Here is a 27,924-nt window from a genome sequence, read left to right on the forward strand (position 1 = left end):
TGAGGGGTGTGCAGGGGGGGAAATGCAAGAGCAAAGTCTCTATACGGTGTAGAGAGAGCCGTGTGGCGCCTGGGAGTGGCACCCCAAGGTCTTCGGCCATGAACGGGAGCGGCGCGGGCAACTGCTTCTCAGGATCGGTGCAAAGTAAGTGCCGGGTGGAGGCAGCTGGACTGGGGCCTGAACACAGCTAGCAGGCCTGGGTCCCTGGGATTGGTTGACCGAACCAATGTATGACACCGCCTGTCAGCCCCGACTGCCCTCTGGGTCAGGAGCCGCCTGGAACTCCTGCAGCACCCGCGGGAGGCTCAGCCAGGGGAGGCCATGTGGTGCAGAGACGTTCACCACCTCCCCTGGAGTTTGGGGAGTAGCGGAGGGAAGGAGAACGTGGGGTGACCCAGGCCAACTAGTAAGGAAACTTCTGCCTCAGTGGTTCAGGTTAGGGGATCCCTGGAAGGGCTTGAGGGAGGGGTTGCAAACCCTTCCCCTTACTCGGAGGAGGGGGGAATGTGGGTGAGGCTGGGGTGGCTTACACTGACTTTGAGGTTCTCTGTTGTTTTCTTGACATCACATCAGCTTTTATTTTATCCCGTGCAAGTTCTTGGTAGCTCCGTGTGCCTTTGTTCCCAAAGTATGGGCCAGGGACTGAACCATTAAAGCCACCTAGAGCACCAGGGTGCACCCTGAGCCAGGCACCTGGCGCGCCAGCATGTGTTTAAAAGCGTGATATTGGTGCGGCTGGGTCCGCCGGAGGCGAGGGTTGGGGCGGGGCCGGAATCACCAGTGTTCCCCTGCTGACCAGAGCACCGGAAGTTTGGAAATCCCTGGACTAGGTTTGCAGACCTTCCTAAGTACTGCTGTTGGAGCCACTGGCTCCCAATCTTGCCAGAGTGCTCCCTGTATGACTTAAGGAGAGGTAGATGTTTTCTAGAATCCCAGTTCTCCACCCTAACCCCCCCACCCCCCCAGCGCTTTGAAATGGGAAATCAGCTCATTTCATCAATGGCGGTCCTAAGAAAAGACCTGCCTTGTCCCCATTTTCCAGGCGGGAAACCCAGGGGTAAAGTTGATAGTGACCATTTCAAGATGCTAAGAAAAGCCACTGGTGTGACTTTTGTGAGTACCGGAAGCATAACTTGGTACCAAAACTCCATCCTGGACACCAATCTTGCACCACCGTGAAGACACTCTCAGCTGTGTGCAAATTTACGGCTTCAATCTCTGTGTTTCCCTGGGACTAAGGCTGTTCCTGTAGCTACCAGAAGTCCAGAGGAGGAAGCCTAGTTCAACTGTCCCCTTCAGCATCACTTTCCTTGGGACATCTACTACAGGACACCACAACACACAAATAAATGCCTTGTCTAGTCCTGGAGGAAATTGGACAGAATTGAAATAGCTTATAATTTGCAGAATATTGCACTGTACAGCCCCTGATGGTATTATACAAATGTGGTCTTTTAGTATTTGACTCCGCTGGTTACAGACATTATTTTATAATGTGTGGATACCGTGGATTACATGTTCCCACTAAACAATTACATGTATGTGGCATGTGGCATGCTCCGAAAGAGCACTTAACTACTGAGCAATCCCTATAACTCGGCAAACGAAAATTTTAAGAATAAAAATTCAGATGTTCATGTTGAGACTTAGTAATTAACTGTTATCCTATTTAATAAACGTTTATACAGTACTTTCTTTTGCTGTTGTTCGGAGAGAGGGTCTAGGTGCTTCAGACCCCAAGACCTTGGAGGAGTCTTAAGAACCTGTCCCCCGGCCTCTACCTCTAGTGTCTGGGATTGCGTTACTGGCCTGTGTGCCTCCACCACCCCATTTTTAGAAGATGCTGGGCATTGATCTCAGGGCTTCGGGGATGCAAGGCCAGTACTCAGTACTCCCGGTTAACTGCCTCTGAAGCTATGTCACTTTCCAGGATAGAACTGGGTACTGTGTTAGATGCTTTGATGTTCTCACTACAGGGTTAACTCTGCCTCATTGCCGTAGAAAGATGCTGTCCCTGTCAGCTAAGGATGAATTTAGTCTACAAGTATCAGAAACCTGAACTCCACTATTCTAACTGATTGATTGACTCCATGGCTTCTTTCAGGGACCAGGGATGTGAGAACAAGAATCAGGGATTTTAGCGTATTTTCTTCTAATTAGCAAATGTCTGCAGAAGTGCCACATTGTCCCTGCCTTCTCGTGCAAAAGCAGAGGAAGCCATAGCTGGCCTTTCTGCTCCCTTTGTCCTGTGTGTGTGTGTGTGTGTGTGTGTGCGCGTGTGTGTGTGTGCGCGCGCGCGCGCTCACTGGAGGAGTTCACACATGTGCGCCCCCATCGTGAACTAGGGGGTCTCAAGGTGATGAGGCGTTTGGAGATGTTGTGTTGGGATGAGGATAGTTTTCATAATGACCTCTCTGTTGGGACAGAGATGACCTCAGGACCCGTGAAGGACTGGCAGAGGCAACCTCGGTATTGTTCCTCGGGAACTTGTTTTGAGATAGGGTCTCTCCCTGGCCTGGAGTCTGCCAAGAAGGCTAGGCCAGCTGTCTAGCAAGGCCTAAGATCCTGCTACCTCCTCCTCCCAATCCCAATCTTACAAACACACCCCACACCCAGCTTTTTACATGGGTCCCAGGGATTGAACTCAGGGCCTCGTGCTTGTATGGCAAGCAATTTGTAGACTGTCTCCTCAGCCCCCAAAGAACTTTCCTGTAAAATATAAACCCCAGGCCCTCGGCGGTACCCATGATCAGCACTTTGTCGTGGGCCATGGCCCCCTTCTGGGGACGCAGCTGCTGGGATGGAATTTGGAGTAGGCTTGTTACTCCAAGTCGTTCCTAGGATGAGACAGAGACCATCCACTGGCAGTGTGGATGCCTCCTACCATGAAGCTGGTATGTTTGGAATTAACCTGTGACTTTTCCTTTGTCCCGTGAAGTCCCAGAAGGCACCACGGTGCTGGTAGAGCTGACCCCGGACATCCACATCTGTGGCCTTTGTAAGCAGCACTTCAGCAATTTGGACGCCTTCGTAGTCCATAAGCAGAGCGGCTGCCAGCTGACCAGCACGCCTGTGACGGCCCCCAGCACCGTCCAGTTTGTGTCGGAGGAGACTGTGCCTGCCACCCAGACCCAGACCTCCACAACGACCATCAATTCAGAGACCCAGACCATCACAGGTACATCCGGGCGTGGTGGGGAGGGATGGACAGAGCCTGCATCCCCCACCTCTTCGGGACCTGTTAAGAAGGCCTGCCCAAGCTAACCCCTCAGTCGCCAATTCTGTTTCCTCATTGTCATTATCATCATCATCGTTGTCATCACCACTATTGTTGGGGGTGTTGAGACAGTGTTTCTCCATGTAGCCCTGGCTGTCCTGGAACTCTCTTTCTGTAGACCAAGCTGGCCTTGAACTCAGACATCCACCTGCCTCTGCCTCCAGAGTCCTGGGACTCATTATTTTTAACCAGCACCACTGAGAAGCAGCTGCCAGGCCAGGTCTGAGAGCTGCTGGGTTCAGATCAGGAGCGCAAGCAGAAGCAAGAAATGTCAGGTGTTTAAGCAAAGCAAAGGTCAGGTCCCTAAAAGCCGAAACCTCTGGGAACTGAGAAACAGGGGTTTGGGCTGTTAGCATAGTTGTTTGACAAAATGGGAACTTCTTGGGTTTAATCTTGTTTTGTTTTGTTTTGTTTTTTTCAGTCTATAAGTGAACAGCTGTCTCCCCTCCTTGTACAGCCTCCTCACTCCATGTAGTCGGTCAACATAAATTACAGAGGCTTACAAAAGTTGAATATAGCTAGAGGAGGGGGATGGACATGTAATCCCAGAGGTGGAGGCAGGAAGATCAGGAGTTCAAGGTCATCTCTGGCTATACAGTGAATTCAAGGCCAGCCTGGGGGGAAATTTTAACTAATTAAGAAAGAAATGTAATATACAGAATGAAACCATAAAAAGTTCTGGGGTCTGTGGCTGGAGAGATGGCCTCATGGTTAAGAGTGCTGGCTGCTCTTTCAGAGCACCCACTATTGGCAGCCCCCAAATGCCTGGAACTCCAGCTCCTGGGGATCCAATGCCCTCTTCTGGCCTCCGAGGGTACATGTGCGCACATATATTGATACACAGGTAGACATAAATAAAAATAAATCTTTTGTGTTCTAAAGAGCATATCATCCATACAGTGACAGATACACACACCCAACACGTCCATAACCCGCCTTAGAAACTGTAAAAGTACCCAGCTCTGAGATGCTGGGTGCTGTAGGAATTATTTGATAATGCATTCCTTCATGATTGGACTACCCTCCCCAGAGGAAGAGACTCATAAATGTGACTGCAGTGAGGTTACTTGCTTTCTTCCCAGAAAAACAAAATCTAAAGATGAGCATGTTGAGAGAAAGTTTGCAGCATCCTTCCTATATAAAGAACATCTAAAAACCAACAAAGTGGAAGAAAAGAAGCAAGTGGAAGAGTCAGTAAAAGACAGCAGAGAGATACAAGGATGTGCTGAGCACATCATAGGGTGGTGTCCCCCCAGAATGAGAGCCAGGCACATGAAAACCAGGCATGTGTTCTGCAGATGGAAATTCCTAGACCCTGGACAATTTTGTGATATCTTTCAAATTTGAATTCTTAGGTTTTAAAATTCTCTGTTTTAAAACTTATTGGAATAGTGGGCAGAAGAGATGTCTCAGAGGGTAATGGGACCTGCCAACAGGCCTGATGATCTGAGTCTGATCTGGGCAGACCTGAGTTTGGCTCTCCCAAGGGTTGTCTTCTGACCTCCACGCAGACGCACTGTGACATGTGTATGTGCACATACATGCACACACAAATAAATAAGTGTGAAAGAATTAACAAAATGTGCTTAAATTCCTTTAAAGGGTCTGTTTCTAAGTATTTCTCCTGTAAAACTTGACAGCATATGAAGGTTGTTCGTTACGTTTATCCTGTGGAGAAAGTCGTTTTTTTATATGTAACCGTCAGGAGAGAGGTGGATAAACCGTGTCAGACATGAGTACAGTGCAATGTACTTGAGCCTCAGAGACAGGGACCAGGTCCCTGTGAGGAGCACGTGGAACAGTGCTGCACCCAATAAAGGCTTCTACAACAGGAAGCCGAATCAGTGAGAGTCCACAGGGTGTGGTAGGGTATAGCAGGAACTGTGCTAAGGTGGAAAAATCATACACAAAGCAGCTGATCATTGGGTCTGGCCAGTTCTGTGTTTTGATTTTTTTTTTAGCTACAAAAAATGGGAATTTTTTTCCAATTGAAAAATTTAAATTACAGTTTTTGTGCATGTGTCCTAGCATGCATACTATGTCACACATGTAGAAGCAAGAGGACAAGTTAGTAGGTTGGTTCTGTCCACCGTGTGCATCCTGGGGCTTGAACTCAAGTCGTCAGCCTTGGCAGCAAGCACCTTTAGCAGCTGAATCATCTCAATAGCCCAGATGTTCTTAATTTTTGAGACGTCATCGGTCAAACAAAATACATCAATAAGCCTGACCAAACCTACAGGCTTCTTCTAGCTGACTCTCAGAGAATGTTCACCAACCAGATCCACTGGAGCTGAGGAGCAACCAACTTCCACTTTATCAACTGTTCATGTGCTGTTTAAAATTTGGGGCACGTGGGCTGGAGAGATGGCTGAGTGGTTAAGAGCACTGGCTGCTCTTGCAGAGGACCTGGGTTCAGTTTCCGGCTCCCACATGGCAGCTCACAACCTAAAACTAGTTCCAGGGGATCCAGTGCCCCCCTCTTGCTTTCTGAGGGCATGGCACGAACACAGCACACGTACTACAACTCAGGCCCACACACATGCACATAAAACAACATGGAGTAACAGCAGAATTCCATGGGTGTTTTTAATCCTCCCAACAGGTGTGTCTGGAGAGGTTTTAGAACTTGAAAATAAAATAAATCTTCAATGAGGTGATCAAGAAAAGGTAGAGACAAGAAGTCAGCTTGGAGGTGGCCTGCCGTGACCTGCCTGTTTCTCAGACAGACAAGGAGAAACTGCCCTTCTGAAGAGCTGTGTCCAGGAGGACCCCACAGACCCAGGGCTGTCCTGGAACGGGTGCTCAGGCATTTCCCTGAGGAGAGTTTGGCTTCCCAACTAGAAAGAATTGAAAACAAATAATGAGGGAGTCCACCATGTGGAAGGCCCTGAGCTACACCCTGCCTGAGGCCTTTGCAACACTCTGGCTTTGTTTTTGTATTGTTTTGTTTTTAATCTGTTCCCTCTGCAGGAAATGTCTTTCCCAGCTTTGGCTGGCTGATGCCACCTGGTGACAGACTCTGGCTTCCTTAGCACCCGTGCACTCGCGAGCACACACGTGCACACACCCTCCACATATGCAGCAGCACCGTGAAGTCCTTGCAGTTCCTTCCAGTGAACCCCATTTCTTAACACCCTAGAGCCCTGGCAGGCAGTTTTCCTCTGCCTAGAACTGGCTTAATTCTTATGCTCGTATCTGAGTTTTCTGAGCTTGGCTTGGGGCCATTTCCTCAAACACACACACAGTGTATTCCCTCGGGCCAGGTCATTTTTCCTGGTGAAATGATCATTGGAGAAGCAGAACTCAGGTCTGTCCACCTCTACTCCGTGAGGTCACGGCTGTGGCGCTCCTTAAACTCTGTACACCCAGGGCATTTATTATGGGCTCTGGTGGGAGAATTTGTTGCTTGTTGAGTGTAAACATGGCCTGTGGGAAGCTGACCCCACAACCAAATAGCAGCCTCCTCTTCCGTCCCTGTAGCTCTCTCTTCAATGGTCTACGTGTCCTCTCAGCATCGCCTGCCTTGCAGCCTACGTGTGCCCCGTGGTTTTTGCACAGCAGGCCAGGCATGGGGTCCTCTTGGTACCCAGCTCAGTGAGCCGCAACAATCTAAGCCCCGAGACAGACCCCAAGTATCACATCCCACCCGCAGTCTGATGGCTCCAGCCACAGCTAGAGTCCCTCATGCCTGGGCTGCCACAGGACTTCTGTGATAGTCCACTAGAGGGCACAGGTGGTCGCCGGGGTCCGTGAGCTACTCCTGTTCATAGTGCAGTCTAAAGCGTTAACTCAAACATCGGGCCTCTGCCTAACTAGCTGCCCCTCTCCAGACAACCAAATAGGCAGAGTCCTGCTTGCCTTTCTCTGCCACAGTGGTCTGTCACACCCACCACCAGTTTGGGCTTAGCTGTCAGTTCCGAGACCCACTTGTAGACCAGGGTCCTTGGGGAACTTATTAGACCCCAACACGCAGATTCCATCTCAGAAGGAACCAGGATTTCTAGGGTGGAGACTCCAGCATCAGTGTAATAAGTTCCCAGGGGACCCACTCCTCTACCAGGTTGGGAAGTCAGTCACTTGGCTCAAGGCCTCAAGGCGCTAGCTCCCTCAGGGCTATAGCTCCTGATGGCTCCCCTGCCCTCATCCTGATACTGCCCTTGATGAAGCCAGGCCTTCCCCTGGGCAGTCCTGGCTGCCTAGGAGCCATGGAGCCACCGGAAAAGTGACAAGGGCATTAATTAAATGTTTTCCATACTTCATTCCTAACCCTCCCAGTTACCCCAAGAGATAGGGAGGGAAAAGCCCCATTTCCCAGATGAAGTAACTGAGGCCAGAACCAGCAAAACGGCTGTGTAGGTAAAGGCACCTGTTGTAAAGCCTGAAAAACCTGAATTTAATCCTGTGGAGGACCCATGTGGTGGAAGGGGAAGACAAATTCCCACAAATCCTCTGACCTCTCCATCTGTGCCATAGCACACACAAATAAGAAATGTAATGGAAAGAAAAGGTGAAGCCTCACAGCCCATTCTCCTTAGCCTGTGACTCTGCCTTGGGGTGACTCGTGGATCCCACATAATTAGTGCCATCGCTAGAATGACCCCAGCTGGTGCCCAGCTGTCCCTGCTGGGTTTCACCTGCCCTACCCCTATGCGTCCATCTGATGTCAAACCCTGACATTCAGAGCATTGGTGGCCACAAGTGAACCAAAGAGCCACCTCTGGCATGAGAAAGAAGATAATCAATCAGGACTCCAGGAAGGGGTCAGAGCTAGACTATCACCGTGTCCCCACAGGCCTGTAGGCAGAGACGGGAGGCAGGTAGGAGAAGCCCACTAGAAGGCTGAGTCACGAGGCCCAGGCTTGCCTTTCACCAGGGTTGTGAGCATCTCGGGAGCGGGCCGTAAAGTCGAACAAACACTGCCCTCGTTACCACACTCTGGGGGCTTTTCCCCACAGGGGCCTCCCTGTTCAGACAGCTGTGAGACAGAAAGTAGAAGGTCACCTCAGACTGCCCCGCCAGCCTGTTTTCAGTCCCAGGTCTCAGGGAAGCCCTCAGCCCCACAAACGGCGATCGTGAGCACAGTGGCTGAGAGCTCGCTGTGGTGGGTCTAAGGTCTAGGTCAGTCCAACTTTAGTGGCTGGGGTTGCTGGCCACACCCAGAGCCACTACATTCCCCTCCTTCAGGTTTTCAACAACTTTATGAAGTGTGGACTTGAATGGTCCCATTGACAGGGGAGGAAGCAGGCTCAGTGTCTCAGTTAGGGTCACTGTTGTGATGAGGCACCATGACTAAAGTGACTTGGGGAGGAAAGGGTTCATTTGGGTTCATCTGGTTTGCACTTCCACATCACAGGGCCTCATCAAAGGAAGTCAGGGCAGGGACCTGACAGACGGGAGCTGGTGCAGAGGCCATGGAGGAGTGCTGCTTACTGGCCTGCTCCTCGTGGCTTGCTCAGCCTGCTTTCATTTAGATTCTCAACCTGTGGGTGGCGACCCCTTTGGGGCCTGAACCACCCTTTTACAGGGGTTGCCAAGACCATCAGAAAATACAGATATTTAAGATTCATAACAGTAGCAAAATTACAGTAATGAAGTAGCAATGAAAATAATTTCATGGTTGGGTTGGCACCACATGAGGTGCTGTATTAAAGGGTCGCAGCATTAGGAAGGTTGAGAACCACTGTTAGAGGACCTAGGATGGGCTGGGCCGTCCGACAGCATTCACTAATTAAGAAAATGCCCAACAGGCTTGCCTACAGCCTGATCTTACAGAAACACCTTCTCAATTGAGGTTCCCCCCCCCCCGATTGCTCTAGCTTGTGTCAAGTTGACATAGAATTGCCAGCACAGCTGACCCCTTGTCCACTTGACAAACTCATCACTTTTCAGTTAGGACCTTTCATTTATCATTTATTCCCAAGATGGCGTGTTACTATTACCACCCTATAAAACATGCATAGTCCTTACAGATTCAAACACAGTCTGTGTTTAATCTCTTTAAAAAATATCCAATTTCTTTAAAAATCCCAAATCTCTTTTAAAAGTTCAAAGTCTTTCAGCTGCGGACTTCAATAACAATCAAAACTAAGTTAAATATGTCCTTCAAGAGGGAAGAACCGGGGCACAGCCACAATCCGAGCAAAGTGAAACCAAATTCCGACAATGTGAATAACTCAATGTCCAGTTATCTGGGATTCACTCACGGTCTCCTGGGCTCCCCCAGGGGCTCAGTCACTCCTCCAGCTCCGCCCTCTGCAGCACACACAGTCTCCCAGGCTCTGACTGGCTCCACTTCACTGCTGCTGCTGTTCTTGGAGGTCATCCCCTGGCGCTGGCCTCTCCAAAGGTGCTGCAGCTGGGCCGCCAGTAGCCTCTCCTGGGCTGTCTTCAGGGCCTCCAGCCTAGCTACACAGGGCCGAGAGCCCCAGCTGCTCTCCGTGGCCCCTTCACACCTTCAAAACCAACACCACCTGGGTGACTCTTAACGCTACCAAGCTCAGGCACCAGCACGGGACGCAACCTTGGCCGCCTCTAGAACACAGCCTCTGTGCGCTGACTTCCCAGATTTCACCTGAGTGACGATGGGTTCTGCTTAATCACCATTAATTTCTCAGCTCCACCTGACCACCCAAAGGTTTTACTTCAGGAATTCTGGTCTCTTGTTAATCACAGCTGATTCTTCAGCCCCTCTGACTGGGACCACAGATCCTTCACACAAAAGGCCCAGGAGAGTCTTTGGTCCCCTCTAAACTTCACAAGCCAAGCCTCCATCTTCCGCACTGCTCTCAACATTCTTCTCTTCCAATCTTCCACAGAGCTCTTGACACTCAATGGCTTTTTAGCCCAAAGTTCCAAAGTCCTTCCACAGTCCTCCTCAAAACCTGGTCAGGTCTGTCGCGGCATATCCCATATCCTAGGACCAACACCAACGTGTCTTAGGCCAACGTGTCTTAGACCATGACCAAGGCAACCTGAGGAAAAAGAGTTTATTTGGCTTACACTTCCACAGCACTGTTCATCAAAGGAAGGCAGGACAGGAACTCAAACAGGGCAGGAACCTGGAGGCAGGAGCTGATGCAGAGGCCATGGTTTATACCCAGACAGATGGAAGAAGCTGTTCCAAGCAGTGGCTCTCATACCCAGCAAGTGCTTTTTAGAAGCCACATTCCTAGAGACACCCGCAAATGTCTGATTCAGTAGGTCTGGGGTTCAGTCCTGAGGAAGCTCCAGCATGAGGACTGAGGTGGCGTCTCTACCATGTAGCTCCAGCTCTCTGGTACTCCAGATGTAGACAAGGCTGGCCTGGAACTCTGCCTCTGCCCCCTCAGTGCAGGGATTAAAGTTGTGCCCCACCACATCTGGCCACTTGATTTTTTTTTTAATTAATTTTACTAGTAAAAAAATAATTGCAAAGCCGGGTGCAGTGACGCACGCCTGTACTCCCAGCACTCTGGGAAGCAGAGGCAGGTGGATCTCTGAGTTCCAGGACAGCCTGGTCTACAAATCAAGTGCAGGACAGCCAAGGCTACACAGAGAAACCCTGTCTCAATAAATGAATGAATGAATGAATGAAGTAGCAATGATGATAATTGCAAATAAAAAATCACATAGCAAAATTAAACAATTTCTTTAAGGTTTTTGTTTTGTTTTAATGTTTCAGAGTGTTTTCCCTATGTGTGTCTGTATTCCACTTTCATGCCTGGTATCAGAGCAGACCGGAAAAGGGCCCCAGGTCCCCTGAAACCACAGTTACAGGTGTTTGTGAGCCACCATGTGGGTGCTGGACACTCTCGAAGAACAGCCAGTGGTCTTAGCCATTGAGCCACCTCTCCACCTCACACACATGATTTTTGAGTGAGAAAGGAAACTCTTTCCACAGATGTTCTCTCGTGCTTCGATAGCTGGAACGAGTTATGTCATTATTCGTCATGATCCTGTGGAGATTGGTAAGCACTGTGCTCTTTAGTTTCAGCTCCAGAGTTCGTCTTTGAACATGGCTATCAAACTTTCCTGCCCACGGAGAGCAATGAAAACCAGACAGCCACCGTGATCTCTCTCCCGACCAAGTCACGTACCAAAAAGCCCACAGCGCCCCCTGCTCAGAAGAGGCTTGGCTGCTGCTATCCAGGTAAAGGGGGCAATGTGCACTGTATGTGCCCAAAGGGTTCTTGGGGTTAGTTCTAATGGCGGGGAAGCTGGAGCCTGACACTGTAGCGTGAGCAGACCTGGAACTCACTACATAGCTTTGGTGGACCTCGAACTCATGAGTCTCCTGCCTCAGCCTCCAGGTGTTAGAGCTAGAGGCCTCTGCCACCATACCCAGCTTCTGCACATAAGTCTATATACCACATGTGCCCACCGAGTCAGAAGAGGGCATCAGATCTTCTGGAACTAGAGTTTCAAGTGGTTGTAAGGCTCCGTGTGGGGGCTTGGGAACTGAACCTGGGTCCTCTGGAAGAGCAATCAATGCTCTTGACTGCTACATCATCTCCAGCCCTCGCTGGTTCTCATGAGTCTTTAGTCTCCTCTAAACGGTGAGTCTGTCTCTTTCCCTCCTGATGGCATCTCTCTAGCCTATGGGCCATGTTGTAAGTTGAGTCCGTGTGTCCATCTGCTGGCTCCTTGTGGGTTTTTTTAGGTTGTACCAGAGCAGTGCTGTTTTGTGTCAAGCATGTAACATCAGTGTCTTTCCTGCATCGCTGGCCGTCTCCATGTGGTGAGGGAAGTCTCTGCCCCTCCGCTTCCCTCCGGACTTTTCCCTTTTTTCAGGTTGCCAGTTCAAGACTGCCTACGGCATGAAGGACATGGAGCGACACCTGAAGATCCACACGGGTAAGTGACATGTCGTTAGCTAGGGTACCTGAACACCCACCCAGCGAGGAGCTGGGGACCCAGAGATGTCAGCCATAGGGCAAGGCCCAAGCCTCATGGAGGCCACAGGAACACAGGTACAGAGTAAAGAAAGACACTGTTTGTGCGTGTGATTTTTGTTAGAAACATATTTAAAGCAATACAAAGCCAGCAGTGGGGTAAGTAGGCGCTCAGTAGGAGGGCTGGGGCCTGCCATAGCCGTGTGAGAACTGGTCTGCCATAATTCATTAGCAGGTGGCTGTGTGCTGAAGTAAATGCCTGTGCGTGCTTATCACATCAGTGACGAGAGAAAGAGAAGAATTTTTTTTTTCAGTGCTGGAGATCAAACCGGATAATACACATGCTCTGTTTTGGTTGCTTTTATTTGAATTGTTGTTGATGTTGATGGCTAGAAAAGATCTCACTGTGTAGCTCAAGCTAGACTAGAACTGCTGTATAACAGGCTTCCTTCCAACTCCCTATACCCCGGCCTCACTGGGGTCATAGGTGCGTGCCACCATGGACCTGGTCAAGGATAGTAGTTTTTTGTTTCTTTTGGTTTTTTGTTTGTTTGTTTTTAAGGATAGTAGTTTTCATGCGTCTGCTTTTGTTACCTGTGATGCAAAGGGTGTGTGTTCACTCTGCAGTATCAAAAGGGGAGAGTAGTATGGTTTATTTTAGAACAGAAGAAAAGGCCAGAAAGATGCTCAATGGGCAAAGGAGCTTGCTACGAAGCCCAATGCCCTGAGTTCAAACCCTGACACCCACATGGTAGGGGGAGAGAACTGACTTTGGAACATTGTTCTCTGACCTCCACGTGCGCTTTGTGACCCACGAGCTCGAATGCACACACGCAGATTTTAAGGTAATCAAAAGTTTTAAGGAGAGAAAAACATCCAGTGCATAGAAAAAGAAGAATGAAGAGTTAGGGTGTTTTCATTGTCTTCATATAGTCCTTCTTTTAGACCCTCCTGGGGTTTCTTTCAGGGAGCCCTCCCTCCCCAGAGATGCCAGAAACTAAGGCTGTTCACTTCCTCAGATAAGAAGAAGCGGCATCTGCAGTGGCCACACTGGCCCTCGCAGACAACGCTGACCCTTCCTGCCAGAGTGCCAGCCCCCCGCCGAGAGCTCCTGTGCTGTCTTCTCAGTGCCGTTATTGCTTATACTTCAACTACTGTTGAACGCACAGAGGCAGGGCCAGCGGATTCCCATTAGACCTCATCCTGTCAGGTCACGTGGATTTATTCTAATTACTCCAATATTAATTTTCATAAGCAAGCAGTTACTTTCCCCATATGAGCCCCGTGGGTTAAGGTTTCGTCAAGTGAATTGCACTCATTATCCCTGACAAACTGGGAAAACGAGGGCAGAATATAAACGAAGGTGGATAAGTTACTTTATTGATGACTCGAGAAGTTGTCTGGCCAGTGCCACTTAAGGAAGGAAGGAAAGGTGGGTTTGTGGGTTTGTTGTGGCTCGTGGCTTGAGGGTACCATCCATGGTGGCCGGAGCATGGGGCAGCTGGTCACATGGCATCCACACTCAGGAAGCAGAGAGAGATGGATGCTGGTAGTCAGCTCACTTCCTCCTTTTTATTTAGTTCAGGGCCCCAGCCCGCGATGGGGCCACGCTCCCTTCTCAGTTACAATCCTGCACACACCCTCACAGACAGGCTCAGAGGGGTGTCCTAGGCTTCTCCTAAGTTGACAGCGAAGATGGACCCCCGAGTGGTGTGGCAACCTTAGATCCGTTCTGTACACCTTCTGGACACACCCCTGCCCAGCAGGACCATTGACCTGAGGGTGTCCGTACTGGCCGCTTTAAGGATGGTGGTTAATAGCCGCTGGGGGACACATGGTTCCTGCCCAGCAGAGCCACTGAAAACCAGCCTCTTCGTCACCAAGAGCCAACAGCGGCCAGTGCAAACGGCAATCCAGTGGGCACAGGCAACCACCAGGCAGCTAATGGTGCTGAGAGATGAGCCATCCAGGAATTTGTAATTTGATTGCTAGCAATTTCAGTAAAGTGATTTTACTTTTGCAATGTTGAGGCATTGTGCATGCAAGGCAAGTGCTCTACCCACTGGGTTACAACCCCAGGTCAACAAAAGTATCCCATTAAGGAATTGTCAGATGTATCCTTTTTTTCTCTATGTAGCCTTGGCTGTCCCCATACTCTCTCTGTAAATCAGACTGGCTTCAAACTCATGGAGATCCGTGTCTCTGCCTCCTGAGTGCTGGGATTAAAGGCATGCACCACCATGCCCAGCCTGTCAGATAGATTAAGTGGCAAACCCTCTCTGACATGATGGTGATCAGCTCTGGCAGACAATGTGTCAGTATGAGGCTCTGACCCACAGCTGTAATCCCAACACTTAGGTGGCACAGGCAGGAGGATCAGGAGTTCAAAGCCAACCATGGCTACACAAGCAAGATCAAGACCAGCTTGAGTTACATGAGAACCTACCTCAAAAAAGGAAAGGAAAGGGAAGGCTGGGCTGGTCTACATGGTAAATTCCAGGACAGCCAAGGCTATGGAAAGAGATCCTGTCCTTGGGGGCAAGAAGGGGCTGAGGGGAGAGAGGAGGTAGGAGTAAAGATTTCCTACTTACAACACCTTACTTCCTAATCTACCTCAAAGTCAGCAGCCTTTGCAGTCCACTGTGCAGTATTCTGATTTTTTTTTTTTTTTGCATGCAAATGTAAGCCTAAGACAGATACACTTCTTTATTTATTTATTTTGAGACAAAGTCTTATATAGCTCTGGCTACCCTGGAACTCATGCAGATGAGGCTGGCCTCGGAGTCATAGAGATCTGCCTGCCTCCACCTCCCAAACGCTGGCATTAAAGGCATGCGCCACTATGCTCAGCTCCAGACACACAATCTTATCGTCTCTTATTAAGCAGATACGGTGTTCGTCTTCCCACTGGATAGAGTATGTCTTTATTATTTGTAAACTTTATTTTGTGCACATGTACATGCATGCATATCACTGTATCCTTGTGAAGGTCAGAGGTCAAGTATCATGTTTCTGCTGCATGGGCATGGGGGTCTCAGGAATTGAACTTGGGTCACCAGACTTGATGGCGGGTAAGCCATCAAGCATCTTAATGTTGCAGTCTTTGTTCGGCTGTGTCTCTCTCTGCTTCATTCTTTTTTATTGTCAACTAGGGAATTGATTCAGTAATTTATGGGACCATCCATAAAGTAAAATCACTCAGCCTTAGCTGTTTAATGATGTGGAAATGACAGAAACGACTATATGAGCAAAACGAAGTCAACAGGGAGTGGGGTAGAGTCTGCTGGAAAAGCAGGAGAGCCCCGGAGTCTAGTCCCAGCTTTGTAAAGAGGATGAACTACAGCAATCCACATTTGAACAAGTGTCTGAATAGATGTAAAAGGCCGTGGCCCAGGGTGTGTGGCTCAGGCAGTAGAGCACTAGCCTGATGGGAGTGAGGTTCCCAACACCTTGGAGATAGAGTCACACTGTCAGAAGTTGAGGGTCATGTTTGGCTTCTTAGCAAGTTCAAAGCCAACGTGGGATGCCTGAGACTCTGTCTCAAACAAACAAACAAAAAGACATTAGCTGGCAGGGTTTATTGTAAAGGAAGAGTAAGCCTGTGTAAAAAATAATTAATTAAAGGAGGTGGGACTGCAGCCAGCTATGGAACGCTTGTCCAGCAATTCCAAGACCCTAGTCTGTTCCCTAACAACACACACACACACACGCACACGCACATGCACACGCACACACTCACTCACTTGCTCACTTAATAAATAGGGTGCCACAGGTCAAAGTGAGCCATTGACTGATATGTGTCATCAAGGGTTAGATTCAGCTGCCTAAACAGAGAGACCTAAACAGCACCTTAGGCAAGATAGCTGTGTCCCTCACCTGACTTCAGGGAGGAAGCAGGCAGTCGAGGAAGGCAGGCCACTCTGTGTAAAGGGAGTGGAGAGAAGACGTGGCTGTTTCACATTCCATCAGTGTCCTTGCATAAATGTGTGTGTGTGTGTGTGTGTGTGTGTGTGTAGTATAAAATAATGCTGTAGTGGGGGCTGGAGAGATGACTCAGAGGTTAAGAGCACTGGTTGCTCTTCCGGAGGTCCTGACTTCAGTTCCTAGCAACCACATGGTGGCTCACAACCATCTGTAATGAGATTTAGTGCCCTTTTCTAGTGTGCTGGGCTATATGCAGACAGAACACTGTCTACATAATAAATAAATAACTCTTTAAAAAATAATAATACTATAGTATCGGAAATATTTAAATACCAAAATATGCAGCTAAAAATATATGTCTGGTATGGTGGTGCACACCTTTAATCTCAACACTTGGGAAGCAGAAGGAGGTGGGTCTCTGAGTTCGACGCCAGCCGGGGCTACATAGTGAGAACCTGTCTGTAAAAGAAAAAAATACAATAGTCAAAATTAATAAGATGATAGAAGCGGGGTGTTTGAGTGGACAGAATGTTTATACCAGACCTTCCAAGGCTCAGAGACGATCAAGTAAAAGGGGCAGAAATAACAGCCAAGCCAGGAGGTGAGCTAAAAGGCTGCCCCAGTCTTATTTTAAAGCCTGGGTAGTGAGCCATACCCCAAATAAATACCAGCCCTCAGGATTTGGGGGCAGGAAAAGTTCAAAGCCAGCCTGAACTACAGGATCCCTGTCTGGAAACAAGAAAATATTTTATTCCTGTTCTAGTTGCTGTGTACTTTTAACTAATAAGGAATTCGTATTCATCTCCTGAGAAGTTTGAAAATTCTAATAACGCAGCAAAGCCATCACCACCCCCAGGCCTCTGAGGTTTCACCCTGGGGCCCGAGGGCAGCTCCCCTCCTAGAGGCGCTGGGAAGTGAACGGTAACTTTTCCATCTTTCTCCCACCGCGGCTGGCGTGCGCACCCAAAGGTGACAAACCCCACAAGTGTGAGGTGTGCGGGAAGTGCTTCAGCCGGAAGGACAAGCTGAAGACGCATATGCGCTGCCACACGGGCGTCAAGCCCTACAAGTGCAAGACGTGCGACTACGCGGCGGCCGACAGCAGCAGCCTCAACAAGCACCTGCGCATCCACTCGGACGAGCGGCCCTTCAAGTGCCAGATCTGCCCCTACGCCAGCCGCAACTCCAGCCAGCTCACGGTGCACCTGCGCTCGCACACGGGTAAGCGGGCTGCGGCTCTGGGCATGCGTGCCTGCGCGCAGAGGGGGAGGGGCTGGGGGCGTGGCCTGGTGGGTAGCGCACTTAACCAGCCTGGGCCGCCTATGAGGTTGGCGGCACACACCCGGAATCCCAGCACTGGGGAAGTGGAGGCAGGAGGGTCAGGAGTTCAAGGCATCCTCAGCCGCCTATCAGGTTCAAGGCCAACCTGGGCTGGGGGAAACCCTGTTTTCTACAAACTAAATTAAAAGGAAAAAAGTCACTGCTACTGTCGTTATTTTTAATTTGGGGTCTGGGAATGTGGCTTTATTGGGAGGATGCTTACCTAGCATGTGTGAAACCCTGGGTTGGGTCCCCAGCACCACCTAAACCAGGCCCGTTGGCAAGAACCTGTTACCTCAGCACTCAAGAGTTTGGAGGCGGGAGGGTCGGGAATTCAAGGCCAGCCTGGGCTACCTGAGACCCTGTCTCAAAGAAACAATTTTAAAGGCCACTCATCCTTTTATTTGCCTTTTCCTTTTCATCTGTGTGAAAGAGCCTGTCCCAGTGACACTGGAGCAGCTTGTCAGGCTGATCAGTTTCTGTGTGATTTTACGTAAGTGTGTAAGTGTGGGGTTGAGGAAACATATTCCGTGAAATAGATACAGACGATGCATTTTTAATAATCAGCCCAGTTACAGTCAGTCGGTTCAATAATTTTTAAATGATGCGCAGACACGTTCAGAATAGGATCTGGAAGCATGACGCACACAGCAGGGCCTGAAGGAAGTGACTCTGTGATGACACTTGCCTGGCATGTGAGAGGCGCTGTGTCCTCAGTGTCTCAGAACATACAGGCGCATAGCAAGGTCAGCAGAGGCAGTGGCTCAGAGTATGTAATTGGCGTTTCTTTCGCTGTGTGTATCAGCAAGCTGACGGCGAAGTGGTACTTAGTGACAACCATGCCTCGACGGTGTATTATAGCAGAGCATGTGAAAAGGCTAGACGTCTGCCCACCTCTGCTGGGAGCAGCCGAATGTAGGTTTGTCGGCTGGGGCGATCAGGCCGTGCTCCGCCTGTCTCTGAGCCTCCTCTCAGGCCTGTGGCCTGCCCAGGCGTGGCATCGTCATGGCTGCCACAGAGGAACATGCAGGCAAGCCCAGTGTGGAAGCTTACCACAGCTTCTGATTTCGTGTGTCCGCAAACACCACATGGACGCCTAAAGCAAGTTACAGGTTGGAGCTGGTGTCAGGGGTGGAACTGAGCTCACCCATGGGACAGGCCACCACCAGATTACTCGCCAAAGGCCCAGGACAGGAGTTGGGTGAAGATTTGAAACCATTAATGCAAATAGTCACTGTCCACCTTTGTCCCTGCCGTGAGGCTCATCTCCCTGGCATTTAAATCATCTCCAGGACCCCCATAAATGTCAACCAGCTGTAGGATCAGGCCAAGAGATGGGGATTGAGTGAGCCTCCTCCGGTCAGAAAAGGATAAGAAATCTGGTTCCGACATGCCATGTCACAGTGGAGTCCCGACAGTGACAGGAATCCTGGTCTTGAGCAGGAAGTGGATGGGAGCCCTTTACTGGTTCTGAACTTTGTCAGAGCCTCTCTTGACATATCCCCCCAGGTCCCTTTGTTCAGGGACACTTCTTGGTTCTGGGTGTTAGTCATAGCTTTGGCTTATCACTCCTCCATTTGGGACATCCTTCCCGGCTACATTCTAAAAGGTCCTGGCAGGAAGGTCAACACATATTCTCCTGAGTTCCATCCTCAGAACCAACACAAAGGTGATGGAGAGGACTGACCCCACAAGGGTGCCCTTTGACCTCCACATCTGTGCTGTAGCATTCGTGTGCTTGCTGCGTGCAGGAGGGAGCGTGTAGACGCGCACACGTGCAAAGACCGGAAGGAGCTTTTTCTGTTCTGTTTCGGTGTAGAATGGTTTGTGCCATTTGCGGCTAAAACCATCTAAGCTGAGAATGGTAGCACACACCTTTAATCTCAGCACTCCAGAAGCAGAAGCACTCAGATCTCTGCGTTCGATCCTAGCCAGAACTACACAGAAATCCTGTCTCCAAGAAAAAACAAAAATTGAGTTTCCTGCATGCTTGTTTGATTTAAAATTAGTTGTGGGGATGTGGAGGAGCAGTCTGCCCCTTCCTGGACTCCGCTGTAGAAATTCTTCCTCTGATATTCACAGGGAGGCACAGTCTGGAGGTTTGGACAGAATCTTACATTAGGGTTCCCCTTTCTCATTTGGTCTTCATTCAGAGTTCATTTTCTTAAGCATGACCTTGGTCTCCATGCTTTTGTTTCACTTTTAAAAGCTAGTCGGAGGAGCTGGAGAGATGGCTCGGGCTGGCTTTTCTTTTAATCCCAGGTGTGGGACATGGGGCTGCTTCAGGCTGACCACAGCGGCTAACCATAATTTGTCATGTGCTCTGGCTAAGAGTTCTGGCTCCTCTCCCAGAGGACCAAAGTCCAGCCCCTGCTTCAGGCAGCCTACAACCAGCCACCTATAACTCCAGCTCTGGGGGATCCATAGCCTTCTCTGGACTCCGTGGATATAGCCCGGCTTTCGGTTACTTTATTGGATTCTTTTTCCTACCTCCCTACACCACGCCTATCCCTTCCAATCTCTTCCTACCCCCAACATTAGGTAGGAGAGACAGAAGGGGAAAGAGGGTATTGATCTCGTTAGACTACTTCCTGTTGATTAGGGGCATCTAGTTCCTTGGGGTGAGTTTGATGTTGGTCCCTGTCGGGATGTCTCCAACCAGCAGTCCAGCAGGAGGCAACAGCAGCAGCAGGAGGAGGAGCAAACAGAGGCCGTGGCAGCAGCAGCAGCAGGAAAAACAGCAGCTCAGGCCTGCTCGGGACTCTGGCATTTATACCCTCTCAAGAATCCCCAGAAATCCAAACGTAAACTATCTTCCGCTGGCAAAATTATTCTCTTGCCAGAGCGCATGACAAATCAGTGTCAGCTGCTGTGGTCAGCCTGAAGCAGCCCCACGTCCCACACCTGGGATGGAAATAAAAACATGCACATAACATTTCTATGTTTTTAAAGAAACCAGAATTCTCACTACACATGGTTACACACGTACACAAAATGCACTTAAGTAAAACTCTCAGTGTTTTGTTTTGTTTTGTTTTGTTTGGAAACAAGGTCTTATCATGTAGATCCACCTGCCTCTGCCTTCCAAGCACTCAGTTAAAAGTGTGTGCCACCGTGCCCAACTAAAAAATACTTTTTAAAAAGCTAAGTAGTAGGAGATGAAGGTCATGGAAGCGGGCTGGAGATCTTATGTCTAGATAAGCGTCTTTCCCTCCAAACTCTTCTTGGGAACCACTGGCCCTTTAGTGACCTTCTCTTCTGGTACAATTATTAGCACCTGATAAGCCCCAACCTGCCTGGGTGTATTTACCAGTGTGCAAAATTAAGGTGTGTGTGTGTGTGTGTGTGTGTGTGTGTGTGTGTGTGCTTGGTGTGTTTGTTTGGTTGGTTTTGCTTTGTTGTTTTTTTTTTTTTGGGGGGGGGGGGGTTGTTCTCTTCTTTCCTTTTTTTTTTTTTTTTTTGAGACAGGGTTTCTCTGTGAAGCCCTGGCTATCCTGGCTGTCCTCGAAGTCAGAGATCCGACTCCCTCCCCTTCCTGAGTACTGAGATTAAAGATTAAAGGCGAGCACCACTACCAGTTAGCCAGCTGAGTTAGATTTAACTGAGAGATGTCTGCTGTTACGTGTGAATTACCATTTTTGCAGCTTGATTCCCCAAGCCCATGCTGAAGATTTTGGTCCTCTGCTTTGACAATCTATCATTCTCAGCTACCTAATAACCTCTCTAAATGCAGCAGCGTCCTCCTTTCCCATGCTGAGGATCCCCTGAGGTAACTCTGTCCTCAGCTGGGCTTTAACTGAGAAGCTGCTGGCTGTGACTAGAAGTCCCTGTCCCCTGGCCTGGAGTGATCTACCTGAGCACCATATGTCTGTCAGCACTCTTCCGGGACCAGTGGGCTAGCCAGGAGCAAGACAGTCATTTCAAAGTGCCTCTTGGGACTGGTTTCCTGTTATCCCAGCACTCTGGAGGTGGAGGCAGGAGGATCAGTAGTCCGGGGTCCTCTTCAGCTCTATCAACAGTTCAAGACCATCTTGGGCTACATGAGACGCTGTGTCAACAACCCCTACCAAACAAACAACAAGTAAACCTTTGTGTCACGTTCGCTCGATCCTGCTAAACAGTAGTGGCCAAATCCAGTGACCTTTGATCCCGACGTGTGTCACAGCACATCACCCCGCCCTTGCTTGTGTAATGATATGAGTCAGAGGCCACAAGGAGGGGCTAAGGAGATGGGTCATTAGATAAAGTACTTGCTACGCTGTGGACAGAACTCCAGGTAGGCAAGGGTGGCGGCCCGCCTGTAACTCAGGACTTGGGAGGAGGGGATGGAGGAATCCCTAGGGCAAGCTGACCAGCCAGACTAACCAAATAGATAAGCTTCAAGTTCATGGAGACCGTGCCTCAGCAAATGAAACGGAGAATGGTGGAGGGAGACGTCAGCCTCTCCCACATACAGGCACACACAAGAAAAAAATAAATAAAATATATACAAAACCAAGGTGAAAATGAAGAGAGCAGAGCCAACGGTGGCTACTATCGGTACCTGATCTCACACACCACCACCAAAGGCCCGCTTTGGCATACATGGTGGAGCCCGGTCATTAGTGGCATCTTTAGATGGCTGCAGAAAGGTGTCTCTCCTAACACTTTAGATGTGTGCCAGTTAAGTGTCGCCTCCGTGGACTGTTCATTTTGTTTTCTGCTTGTGTACAACGTTGAGTTGAGAGTACTCTGTGTCAGCTGCCGGTCAGTCTGAGGCTTCATGCGCCGATCGCTTTAGTAACTCAAAGTTAAGAAAGCACTGTCGGTGTAAATGCAGCTCATTCACTCAGCAACCTTAACCTTAAACCCTACTTAAACCCTACAACCCTGCCCTGGGTTGCTGGGATCATTGGTTACTGAAGAACTTACAATAGGGCTTTGACCAGTATACTTTATTTACGAAGTACATTTAGGGCCAGGCGGAAGTGACGAAAGCCTTTAATCCCAGCACTCGGGAGGCAGAGGCAGGCGGATCTCTGTGAGTGCAAGGCTAGCCTGGTCTACAGGGCTAGTTTCAAGACACAGCCAGGGCCACACAGAGAAAAACTTGACTCCAGAGAGAGAGAGAGAGAGAGAGAAATACATTTAGGGCTAGAGAGAGGTCCTCAGGATCCACATGATGGCTCCCACAGTTGTCCTCGGGGCACCACACAATTGGTAGATAAACAATAGTTTAAAAATGCCCAGCTATAATAAAAAGAAAGTTAGAGAGCTAGTTCCAGGGTTAGGGTGTTGTTTTGGCTGTGAGCACAGAGTGTGAGCCCCGGCATACATATGAAGGCTCACCCCCATGTGATGCCAGCCCCGGGGATCTGTGGCCACTGCACACATGTGGTGCACAGACACACATGCAGGCAAAACACCTATACACACAAAATAATCAAATAGACTAATTAAAATAAAATGTGACTGAAGAAAAAAATAGGTGTGACGCAGTGATGCACAAGTATAACCACAGCGCTTGGGGAAGTGAAAACACGAGTGTAAGGCCACCGTCAGCCACATGGGAAAGCCTGGGCACAAGAGACCCAGTCTCAAGAAGCCTCAGTGTCTAGAAAAGTGATGTTAATCAACTCTGCAGCCTACCTGTGAGATTTGGTTATCTTTTTCCCCGTGGATTTTGTCACTAATGGAATTGATTAAAAAAAAGAGAGAGAGAAAAGAAAAAAATGAAATGTCCGTCCTTCAAGTGGGAGCAAATGCTATGAACTTGTTGCCCAGGGAACTCACAGGGTGTCAAAGCAGTCACTGCTGTTGGGTTGCAAATACACCCGTTCGAAAACCTCAAGATGCAGTAGTTCCGAGACCCGCCGCTAGGGGGCTGCTGAGTCACTGCTGCGGACCATGTTGCTCAGTGTAACTGTCTCTGCATTCCTGTTGTTTTTATTTTAGTTTGTTCGTACTTTTTGTTTGTTTGTTTGGTTGGTTGGTTGGTTGGTTGTTTAGCTTCCTGTAGAAGAGTTCCATGAGCTCTGCCAAACTGCCGTAAGGGAGTGACAGTATATAAAGGCAGAGAAAAAGCTAATGTTTATTGAAAACACCAGTTAGGGGCGGGGAGGTAGGGGAGAGAGACGGCACAGCCTATGCTTGCCACTCAAGCACGTGGACCTGAATTCGATTCCAGCACTCAGCATAAAAAGCTGGGAATAGTAGACACTTGTACTCCTGGCAGTTCGGGCAGGGGCAGGAGGATCCCAAAGGCTCACTGTTGGTCAGCCTAGCCTACTTGTTGGTCCCCAGGCCGATGAGAGCCTGGTGGTAGTGGCTCACACCTTTCATCCCAGCACTTGGGAGGCAAGAGAAGGTGGATCTCTGAGTTCTCAGCCAGCCTGGTCTATAGTGCCAGTTCCAGAACTGCCAGGTCTACACAGTGAAACCCTGCCTTGAAAAGAAACACACACAGTTGCTAGCTCCTGAGGTACAGTGGCAGACCTTGGCCTGCACGTGTTACATTGTTACTCATTAAAAAGGCTACTTGGGAAATACATTGGGCTATAAAGGGCCGAGTAGCCACTGACCCAGCAATTCGAATGGTCGTTTTCATTTCCTTTGTTGCTGTGTTAACAGTATGGCCTAAGGCAACTTGAGGGAAGAGAATGCTTACACAACCCGGGTCACTGAGGAAAGTTGGTCAGGGCGAGCACTGAAGCCGAAACCACGAGGAGCTGTGCAGACTGGCTCAGTCCCTGCCTTGCTCTCTGCTAGCCTTCTTACACAGCTCAGGCTCCCCTGCCTAGGGATGAAGACGCCACGAGAGGCGAGAGGGCCGAGCCTCCCCCCTCAGTTAGTCGAGACAGTTCCTCACAAGCCGATCTGATGGGGGCAGTTCTTCAGGTGAGGGCCCCAGGTGACCCTAGCTTGTGTCAGGTTGACAATAAATAAAAACGACCAATAAAGTAGTCATGTGAAAGTAACCAGGTCTAAACAACTGTGCTGCCCTAGCATGGGCGAGGCCTGGGTTCAGTCTTCAGCACAGGAGAAGATGGCCTCGACCCGGTAAGCTTTATTTATGAAACCGCCAGTGGCCGGGGTTTGGTCCACAGGCTGGAGTTTTCCACTTCTACCCCAGGAGTGAGTGTGCCTGGCATCCTGGTTTCCTGGAATTGAGTTAGGCTGATCCCTGCAGCCTCTAGTTGGGTGGTGCATTGGGCAGCTCAGGGTGACCCTGCTGGTCTTCTACCAAAAGTGAAGCCTGAGAAGTCTTGGAGAAGCCCGAGAGAGTGAGTGCTGGTTACACGGTCAGCCCAGCCTATCACCTGGCTCTGGAGTCAGCATGGCTTGGAACCAAGCCCTGCCGTGTGCTGCTCCGTGACCGTCCGAGGACCCCACCGTTGGTATGATCTGGCTCAGCTCTGTAGGGCCCGGCTACCTTGCAGCGATGTTGCCAGCAGGGACAAGCCCACCCTGTAGTGTGCTTGGCGTGGCTCCTGTGTCCCAGAACCAACCTAGGACCCTGAGCAGCTGTTCGCTCATTTGCTTAAGCCATCAGTCAGTGCTGGGAAAATGCCTCAGCTGATAAGAGATTGGCTCCTGGATTCCACATAAAAATGTCAGCCAAGGAGCATAGTTGTGGTCCCAGCACTGGGTGGGCAGAGGCAGGCGGGTTCCTGGGGACTTGGTGACCAGCCTCACTCAGTTTGTGAACTCCAGGCCAATAAGAAAGCCTGTCTCAAAGGAGGTAGACAGCATTCCTGAGGGTGAAGTCTGAGGTTTTCCTTAAACCTACACACACACACACACACACACACACACACACTGCATATGAAAACACACTGCACTAGAGAGCAAGCCCCTTGCTCGATAATCGCTGCCTCCACTAATTTGGACCTGGCGTCCATCGAGTAAATAAATTTGGGATATCACATCCGCTCAGATGTTTGCAATATCACTCTCCCCGTTCATCTTTCAGCAAATACAATTTTAAAAAAAAAGCAACTGGGGTGGGTAACTCCTTTCCAAGTAGAGAGCACAGCTGGCAGTAAGTGAAAACTAAATCTGGTGCAATGAACACGTCTCTATTAATAAAAATCTCCAAAACTATCCTTGGGTGTAGCCATCATGTGTCGGGAGCAGGGAGGACCTCATGAATGCAGCCTGGCACTGCCCTGTTGGAAATGTCTTAAGTCTGTGATGTCACTCGGTTCAGTCAAAACTCAGAAGGATGCAAAGTTGCCCAACTGTCAGCCTCTAACTAGCAAACCGTCTTTCTTGAGTAGGCTGTGAAAGGGGGCTGGAGAGATGGCTCGCAGTTGAGAGCACTTCCTGCTCTTCTAGAGGACCTAGGTTCAATTCCCAGCACCCACACCAGGCAGCTCACGGGAGATCCAGTACCTTCTTCTGGCCTCCATAGACACCCACGTCGGCACGCACTCGCGCGCACGCGCGCACACACACACACACACACACGTATGTAAAATTAGAAATGAAATCTTTTTTTTTTTTTAACAACTGTAAGGGAGCCAGGTTTAGGGGTGCGTGCCTTTTGTCCCAGCACTAAGGAAGAAGAGTCAGGCGGATCTCTGTGAGTTAGGAGCCAGCCTGGTCTGCATAGTGAGTTCCAGGCCAGCCGGGACTACATAGACCCAGACTCAAAAAGTAAGAAGGAGATATGCCCATGCAGGGCATTTAAATTGCTCTTCTCAAACCCTCCCCCCTCCTTTTTCTAGGGCGGGGGTGTGCCTGCACTCTGGGCGATGGCTCAGGTTTGGGGACCTGAATCCCAAGGGCTGCTGGGAGTTGCAGTGGGGAGGGGCCCACCCTCCTGCCTTGCTGGAAGCCTCTTGCTGGTGCGCGCTTCAGGGGGTGGAAGGGATCATCCTCTGTCGTCGTTACCCTGCCTGTTCTTATGGAAACTCACCTTGTGTTGACAGGGGACGCCCCCTTCCAGTGCTGGCTCTGCAGCGCCAAGTTCAAAATCAGCTCGGACTTGAAGCGGCACATGCGTGTGCACTCGGGGGAGAAGCCTTTCAAGTGCGAGTTCTGCAACGTCCGCTGCACCATGAAGGGGAACCTCAAGTCGCACATCCGCATCAAGCACAGCGGGAATAACTTCAAGTGTCCGCACTGCGACTTCCTGGGGGACAGCAAATCAACGCTGCGGAAGCACAGCCGCCAGCACCAGTCAGAGCACCCGGAGAAGTGCCGCGAGTGCAGCTACTCGTGTTCCAGCAAGGCGGCGCTGCGCGTGCACGAGCGCATCCACTGCACCGAGCGCCCGTTCAAGTGCAGCCACTGCAGTTTCGACACGAAGCAGCCCAGCAACCTGAGCAAGCACATGAAGAAGTTCCACGCGGATGTGCTAAAGACTGAGGCCCGGGAGAGGAAGGACACGGGCAGGCAGAGCAGCCGGCAGGTGACCAGGCTGGATGCCAAGAAGACGTTCCACTGCGACATCTGCGACGCCTCGTTCATGAGGGAGGACTCGCTCCGTAGTCACAAGAGGCAGCACGAGCACCACGACGGGAAGAACTCGGACGTGGCCGTGGTACAGCTTCAGCTCGAGGGCGGCAAGCAGCCAGCCGCGCCCCTCGCCGTGGAGCGTCTCCAGGTGCCCCTCCAGCCCAGCCAGGTGTCCCAGCTGGGCGAGGGGAGGGTCAAGATCATCCTGGGCCATCAGGTGCCTCAGACCAACACCATCGTCCAGGCGGCTGCCGCGGCTGTCAACATCGTGCCCCCAACCCTGGTCACCCAGAGCCCGGAGGAGCTCCCCGGCAACGGCCGGCTGCAGATCCTTCGCCAGGTCAGCCTGATCGCGCCGCCTCCGTCCTCCGAGTGTCCCGTGGAAGCGGGTGCCCTGAGCCAGCCGACCGTCCTGCTGACCACCCATGACCAGACGGTGGAGGCCACCCTGCAGCAGACTCTGATCCCCACCACCCTAGCCGGGACCCAGGATGGCACGGGAAACCAGACGTTTATTGCCAGTTCGGGGATCACGTGCTCGGACTTGGAAGGCCTTAACGCCCTCATCCAAGAGGGTACTGCCGAAGTGACTGTGGTGAGCGACGTGGGCCAGAGCATCGCGGTGGCCACCACGGCGCCCTCCATATTCTCCTCCCAGCAGGAACTGGCTAAGCAGACCTACTCCGTCATCCACGGGGCGGCACACCCCGCCCTGCTCTGTCCGGCCGACTCCATACCTGATTAGAGCGAAAGGAGGGGTGACAGACAAGAAAAACTGCTCAAGGAGTGCCGAAAGAGGCCTCGGGTCCCTCCTAGTAAATTGTATTTTATACGGTTTATGCAATTTTTTTTTAACAGGGTGACAACGCGGAAACCGTCCTCTTTCAAGCTCTTACTCTGTCTTAACTGTTACCAACACTGATCCCAATAAGGATTTGGAATTCACTGCATTGGGGATGGAATACATCGTTTGTTTCCGATTTGATTTTCCATGTTTCGGATTTAATTTTTCCAACTGGAATAAAGGTGTTTGGGTTTGGGTTTTCCATCGTATTTGGTTTGTATAGTGTAGTTTCTATGTACTTAGCTTCT

At 50.2% G+C, this 27,924-nt stretch overlaps 1 protein-coding gene across 2 annotated transcripts; it reads left to right on the forward strand.

Annotated features, from left to right (window-relative positions):
* The first annotated feature begins 10 nt into the window (after nt 1-10).
* LOC110547353 (zinc finger protein 64) lies at nt 11-27,885 on the forward strand. Of its 2 annotated transcripts, XM_021634845.2 has the most exons (6): nt 11-144; nt 2,939-3,178; nt 11,244-11,405; nt 12,047-12,109; nt 17,041-17,292; nt 26,304-27,885. In XM_021634845.2, exons 1-6 carry the CDS (start codon nt 99-101, stop codon nt 27,575-27,577), a joined length of 2,037 nt encoding a protein of 678 aa, XP_021490520.1. In that variant the 5' UTR covers nt 11-98; the 3' UTR covers nt 27,578-27,885. The 2 variants fall into 2 exon arrangements, with proteins under 2 accessions (XP_021490520.1, XP_021490521.1); XM_021634846.2 differs by lacking the exon at nt 12,047-12,109.
* Nucleotides 27,886-27,924: the final 39 nt, after the last annotated feature.

The sequence above is a fragment of the Meriones unguiculatus genome, chromosome 4, assembly GCF_030254825.1.
Source record: "Meriones unguiculatus strain TT.TT164.6M chromosome 4, Bangor_MerUng_6.1, whole genome shotgun sequence".
Lineage (NCBI taxonomy): Eukaryota > Metazoa > Chordata > Mammalia > Rodentia > Muridae > Meriones > Meriones unguiculatus.

What these genes read in the sequence shown, in the direction of transcription:
- LOC110547353 (XM_021634845.2), top strand. Translation starts at nt 99, where the DNA reads ATGAACGGGAGCGGCGCGGGCAACTGCTTCTCAGGATCGGTGCAAA. An exon ending in CTTCTCAGGATCGGTGCAAA is followed by an intron (nt 145 to 2,938) that starts GTAAGTGCCGGG and finishes TGTCCCGTGAAG; the next exon opens with TCCCAGAAGGCACCACGGTG. An exon ending in GCTTGGCTGCTGCTATCCAG is followed by an intron (nt 11,406 to 12,046) that starts GTAAAGGGGGCA and finishes CCCTTTTTTCAG; the next exon opens with GTTGCCAGTTCAAGACTGCC.